The sequence below is a fragment of the Protomyctophum parallelum genome (assembly GCF_964188405.1).
Source record: "Protomyctophum parallelum genome assembly, chromosome: 11".
Classification (NCBI taxonomy): Eukaryota; Metazoa; Chordata; class Actinopteri; order Myctophiformes; family Myctophidae; genus Protomyctophum; species Protomyctophum parallelum.
In genome coordinates, this window is record NC_139707.1 from 2,818,516 (window position 1) to 2,825,662 (window position 7,147).

Genomic DNA, 7,147 nt, shown 5'->3' on the forward strand with positions numbered 1-7,147 from the left:
CCCTAATATATAAGCCCTCAATAGGGGTTGGGTTTTTGTGCTAATTAGCTTATTTCCATCGAAATAAGTACTAAAGTGTGCCGCTTGGGATACTATTTACATTATGAAGAGAGGATATATACAAAAACAATGGTTTTTTGAGCGATGGAAATGGGTGAATTAGCATCCCATTCAATTCAATGCAATTCAATGCAATTCATTGAGGGCTTATGGTAGCGGAAATAGCCAAGAATGTGCTTTTGCACAAAATAACACCTGGACGGCTGGAACACTTTGGTGGCGACGTAACAACGACAATTAAAGGTAGGAAAGCCTTCTAGTATGGAATTCTCCTTTAAGTAAAAAAAAATGTATCTGAACTAACCCTTTAACCTATAGCCTTGTGTTGCAATACTAATATCACTGCGTGGATATTAGTCTTGTCACTCTCAGTGTTAATTATTTTTTTCCGCAATGTCCCGCCCCATATTTGAATACTGGGCCCTGGTTGGTTATAGCCTGGTTCCAGATGAATCTGGTTGGCTCATCACCAATTCGTCTGTGAAGTCCTCCCACAATTGATTCTCCCTACACAAAATCTTCCTTATGCCAGATCGTAAAAGGCCAAACCAGGGTATAAACTGCTGTTGGTATATTAATTACCACACACACACACACACACACACACACACACACACACACACACACACACACACACACACACACACACACACACACACACACACACACACACACACACACACACACACACACACACACACACGCAGACAAACATAACATACACACTATACACACAAAAGAAAATATAAAGTGTCAAGGCTTTGGAAATAGCAATCTGCTAATCGCACTAAATAAATAGAGCCTCCTGCCAATCCCCCATCTCCATAATCATCAGTCCTTCAGTAGCTACCGAGCTTGTGTTCTCCCGGCTTAGCGCTCAGGAGGCTTGGGAGTGGGAGGAGGGGGCTTGGGGGTAGGAGGGGAGGAGGGGAGGAGGGGGAGGGGAGTGGGAGGAGGGGGCTTGGGGGTAGGAGGGGAGGAGGGGGAGGGGAGTGGGAGGAGGGGGCTTGGCACAGCTGGGGTAGCGAGGGAATCAGCGGAAATGGCTGACCACAAAATTGTCCCAGGATTGCGTCAACATTTTAGGAGGCAACTGGGAGCCAGGTGATGGGGGATATAACTTGGCTCTGTCCAAGAACTTTTGTGAAACAATGAAATGCAATTAAAATGTTGAACCATGTGGAACAGCATGAGGCTCCAGTGTGGATCTCGGGAATTCATGTGACATTTGCGATGATGCATGACTCCAAAATTTGGACAAAGTTGCAGCCCAAAATTACAAATTGTTTTGCTGTTGAGATAAGATAAGAGGTTTCTGCCCGACAGCAACAAATTATTAATTGTTGTATATTAATAATTGGTATGTATTTAAAAAAGAAATGAAACATTATGTAAAAAAAGAAGGTAGGAAGTTAATTATCCTGCTCTGATCGGTCCAAGATTTTGCGAGATTAACTGGGCTGGACTCAGCGGAACTTTTGGCTTCTTTGTTTGGACTTATACTGTACTGACTTATACTGTATACTGACTTATACTGTACTGTATGTCTGCATGAATATCGAGGGCCAATCGAGGCATGATTGATGCAGAATTGCCCCTATAGCTGTCGTCCAGTTCCCCCAGCACACCTCAAAGCATAATCGCTTTTACACCATTTGTTGCGTTCAAATCTGTTATCAGTTGTCATTACATACACGCACATCCATGCCTTGATTTGTCCCACATGAGCCACCGTAGTTACTTTATGCTGTTATGTGTTTTGCCCAAGCCCCCAGAATGGCTGGCCAACGTTGAAGCCGCCGAGACGTAGTGGTCAAGGCTGGAACTGCAGGTGGGCCCTCGTAAAAGCAATATGCTTATGGTTTGGGATCAATATAAGTAGGAACATGAGCCTATATGTAATTTAGTCTGGAGTTGTCCGGCTTTAACACAGAGTGGGGCAATTAATGTAACCCTATAAATTGAACTATTACTACCACTATTTTGGCTATTAACGCAGGGAAACTGGAAGTACCCTCACTAAAAACGCCGGGACAACGCTCCACACGTCCCAAACTCTTCTCCCTTCTGGCTCCAAAACTGTGGAATGCACTTCCCATTGCAGTCAGAACTGCAGCATCACTCCCAATCTTCCGCCGTAGCCTGAAAACCCACCTTTTCAGACTCCATCATGGCCCATAGCACTTACCCTAACCCCTTAGATAGAATTTCTGTTGGCTTAGATAGCATTTGACTTAGACTTATAGCATGTTATGTAGACAGCACTATAATTGTATTGTATATAGTCATAGCACGCCATAGTACATATGTATAGCATAGTAGTGAATATGTATAGTTTATTATGTATAGTGTATGTATAGTTTCATCATATAGATATTCCACTGTTACCTTCTTAGCTTACGCATGTTTCATGATAAATGCTTTTATGTAATGTATTCCCATGCTTTTGTTCTTGCCTAAATGTAAGTCGCTCTGGATTAAGAGCGTCTGCTAAATGCCTAAATTGTAAATTGTAAATTGTAAATTAACTAGAGCTGGGACTCGATTAAAAAAATAATCTAATTAATCAGAGGCTTTGCGATTAATTAATCTAGATTAATCGCATTTTAATCGCATATCAATATTCAACCCGAGAACAGCGAGAAACCTTTTTTTGAAATGTTTTTTAGTATCCCAGTGAATCAACGAATAGTGACTACAGGATACCACTCATTTTCAACATTTTACTGCCATTAATATACCTGTTGTGGAAATAATAATAAAAAGTCACCCCATTCTGTGTTGCCTAGAACTGGAGGTCTGAATTTTTTTTAGTAACAGTAACAAGTACATCTCAGTGACATCACAAAGCTGTACTTACTTCATATTGTTACTGTTTTTTGTCAGACCTCCAGTTCTAGGCAACACAAAATGGGGTGACTTTTTCTTATTTCCAATTTTCAGTACTATAGAAAAGCGCCCAGTGAGAAACGTTCCGCGGTGAAAAAAAAGGTGCGATTAATTTATCTGTAGTTAATCGCGATTAATTTTTCTGTAGTTAATTAATCTAAATTAATCGCAATTAGTCCCGGCCCTACTATTAACAAACATTTTTCTTACTCTTGGAGTAATGCTTATAATTTCCCATTCTGAACAGGCACCCATTTTGGTGTCAGCATCATGTTATGCTTTAGCTATTGAAAAATAGCAGATCTACAAGCTCATATCGCGCCACCGAGTGGCGCGATACGAGCTTGTAGGTCTGCTATTTTTGAAAAAAATCGAAGAACGACTGTGACATTTTTAGAATCTGATCTCAGTTCAGAATGGGTTAATCAAACCAGTGTGTGTCCAGTGGAAACCTCGTATGAATCTGATCTCAGGTCAGAATGGGTTAAGGAGGCTTATGCAGTGACGGAGCGCGTTCTCCGCCAAGGAAAGAAATTACACATGCATATCTGTCCATCAAGCAATGAAACCGAAAGGTGCTTTTCGCCTGCAGTCTGGAGTTAGGTGCTTTTGGCCTGGAGTCTGGAGTCGGCAAAATGTATGTTCTGTTTCCTTCAAAATGAATGAATTCCAACCACCTGGACCGTAGGCAAGACATTTTTTGGAAATGGAAATACCTTTCCAAAAGAATCCCGGGGGCACTGACAGCCAACCATGCATCCTGCTCTACAGCTACAGACAGCTACTGACAGCCAACCATGCATCCTGCTCTACAGCTACAGACAGACACAGACAGCCAACCATGCATCCTGCTCTACAGCTACAGACAGCCACTGACAGCCAACCATGCATCCTGCTCTACAGCTACAGACAGCTACAGACAGCCAACCATGCATCCTGCTCTACAGCTACAGACAGCTACAGACAGCCAACCATGCATCCTGCTCTACAGCTACAGACAGCCACTGACAGCCAACCATGCATCCTGCTCTACAGCTACAGACAGCTACTGACAGCCAACCATGCATCCTGCTCTACAGCTACAGACAGCCACTGACAGCCAACCATGCATCCTGCTCTACAGCTACAGACAGCTACTGACAGCCAACCATGCATCCTGCTCTACAGCTACAGACAGCCACTGACAGCCAACCATGCATCCTGCTCTACAGCTACAGACAGACACTGACAGCCAACCATGCATCCTGCTATACGGCTACAGACAGCTACAGACAGCCAACCATGCATCCTGCTCTACAGCTACAGACAGCCACTGACAGCCAACCATGCATCCTGCTATACAGCTACAGACAGCCACTGACAGCCAACCATGCATCCTGCTCTACAGCTACAGACAGACACTGACAGCCAACCATGCATCCTGCTATACAGCTACAGACAGCTACAGACAGCCAACCATGCATCCTGCTCTACAGCTACAGACAGCCACTGACAGCCAACCATGCATCCTGCTATACAGCTACAGACAGCCACTGACAGCCAACCATGCATCCTGCTATACGGCTACAGACGTTTGAGACGTGGAAATCGGATATGTTTAGAACTTGAACTTAACCCATTCTGACCTGAGATCAGATTCTAGAAATGTCTATTACATCCTGACAGTTTCATTATATGAATCCATTCTGACCTGAGATCAGATTCTAAAAGTGTCTTCGATTTTTCAAAAATAGCAGACCTACAAGCTCGTATCGCGCCACTCGGTGGCGCGATACGAGCTTGTAGATCTGCTATTTTTCAATAGCTAAAGCATAACATGATGCTGACACCAAAATGGGTGCCCGTTCAGAATGGGTTAAACTTGCTTTATTGGCATTTCTTGCATGCCACTCAGGATGAGGTCACCAATATTTATTTCCAATTTTCCAGGAAAATTACCAATTGGACAATTGCATTGGAGAATGTCAACAAAATAATGTTATATATATAATACACAAAAGAGAAAACATCTGCTTGTATTATAATTTCACGGTGACATTTATTTATATTCCGTTGAATTGAGTACCGGATGAGATTGCTACTGTATATACATCCCTCTGTTATCCCATTCTGAACGGGCACCCATTTTGGTGTCAGCATCATGTTATGCTTTAGCTATTGAAAAATAGCAGATCTACAAGCTCATATCGCGCCACCGAGTGGCGCGATACGAGCTTGTAGGTCTGCTATTTTTTGAAAAATCGAAGAACGACTGACATTTTTAGAATCTGATCTCAGGTCAGAATGGGTTATTCATGATTCTCATAACAGGGACGAGCTCTTATCTGTGCAGTTGTGTGAATAACATAGTAGGTTTTCACGCACCGAGGGAAATATGATGGACAGCGTACGGTATCTTGAACAATAACAGGATATCAATGTGCATGTAAAGACATTCTGAGTGTAATAATGTGTCTATGCAGACACCCAACAATATTTAATGAAAATGTGTGAATTTCTGCTTGTATATATATATATATATGCATTGTACCTGTATATATGTTTTGTATATATCCTTATTGGTTTGACCTTAACCCATTCTGACCGGGCACCCATTTTGGTGTCGGCATCATGTTATGCTTTAGCTATTGAAAAATAGCAGATCTACAAGCTCATATCGCGCCACCGAGTGGCGCGATACGAGCTTGTAGGTCTGCTATTTTTGAAAAATCGAAGACACTTTTAGAATCTGATCTCAGGTCAGAATGGGTTAATAATGAAACTGTCAGGATGTACTAAGACATTTTTAGAATCTGATCTCAGGTCTAGAATGGGTTAAGGGTGATTTATACTTGTGTGAGCAACGGTGTCACGCAAGCAAAAAAAAAAAGAAACAAAAATAGCCGATCTACAAGCTCACAACTCAACACAGCGCAACACGTTGTCACTTTGTCGATCAGGTGTTTCCTGTGCGTGGCATAATAAATCAGGCCTTAGAGTCCTCTGGGGTTTCTTGTGAAAAAAGCAGTGTGTGGAAATCTTGGAATGACTTATCATGCTCTGCCTGTCCTTATCAGGCCTCCATTTGAAGCTCTCTCTGAGAGCTGTGAGTGCGTCAGCCTCGTTCACACAGCTGCCTGGGACATGATAGGAATCAGCCACTGATACGGCTGCCAGACAGAGATACCTCCTCACCTCATAAAATGTGACAAGATTGGCCCAGAAGATAATAGGAACACCATGTGTGTCTGATTGTGCATTTTGTGCGGCTGCTTTGTAAGCGTTATTTGCACACACTTTTGTTTGCGTATAATGATTTGAACACCAACCAACACTGTCTAAAACTGTGGGTGGTACATTAAGGGTAAAGCTCTCTCTCTCTCCCGTGGAGTAATCAGACAGGCTTGGCCGCAGAGAAGATAATTTTGGGCCTCTTCCTTACCAATGTTACAAAATGAAGGCTCGATCTGTTCCATTTAGTGTAGCACGGTTTTCAAACATTTTAATTCCAAGGACGTCCCTATAACTCTGAGAGCGTAGAAATGGACCCGTTTGTACACTCAGCGTTACACATGATTAAGGGAACCCCCTCAAGGTCCCTAGCTGAACCCATAGAGTATATATATCTATAGAGAAGACACCCGAGTTCTCCTCCCATCCACTTGCATTGAGTTGCTCAAAAGCGCATGAGGCGGATTCACTCCTCCTTCCTGGTAGGAACAGAGTGCATTCTGGGACGGATTGCAATGGTGAGTGGCCCCCAAACACATGAACGCGCTGCCGTTGAACGCGCACGAGCGTCGTCCGTCGTGAACGTGTACAATGATAGTCAACGGACAGCGCTGTTCATGTGTTTGGGGCCAGGCTGCAATACCTTCATTCGGCCACTATGTCCATTTCGCCTCAAGATTTCCTCTGGGTGCCTTCTCTATAAATATATATACTCTAAGGCTGGACCGGACCCACTTTGAGACCCCCTGGTGTAGCAGAGTGTTTCCAATGAGCCTGAAATGTCTGTCTGAATGTATGTACGAATGTAGTACACAGTGCACTATTGTGCACTGTGTACACAATAGTGTACACAGTGCAAAGTAACAGCAATAATCCAAAGGTGAACAACGGGTGAAATAGCACAATGGCAAACAGACCAATAATTGCCCATCATGCACTGCATAATTGGATGTTGGAGTGTGAGGCACGAGGTATGTATAAACACTGG

At 43.1% G+C, this 7,147-nt stretch overlaps 1 protein-coding gene across 1 annotated transcript in view; it reads right to left on the bottom strand.

The window, feature by feature from the left end:
- Window positions 1–930: 930 nt before the first annotated feature.
- Window positions 931–7,147, bottom strand: part of LOC310866451 (kelch domain-containing protein 3-like) — a gene marked incomplete at both ends in the record, with an annotated part of 65,140 nt that continues 58,923 nt past the window's right edge. Inside the window, one exon of the mRNA XM_083776069.1 lies at window positions 931–1,076. Coding sequence (XP_083632195.1) covers window positions 931–1,076 — 146 coding nt within the window. The remainder of the gene's footprint in view (window positions 1,077–7,147) is intronic.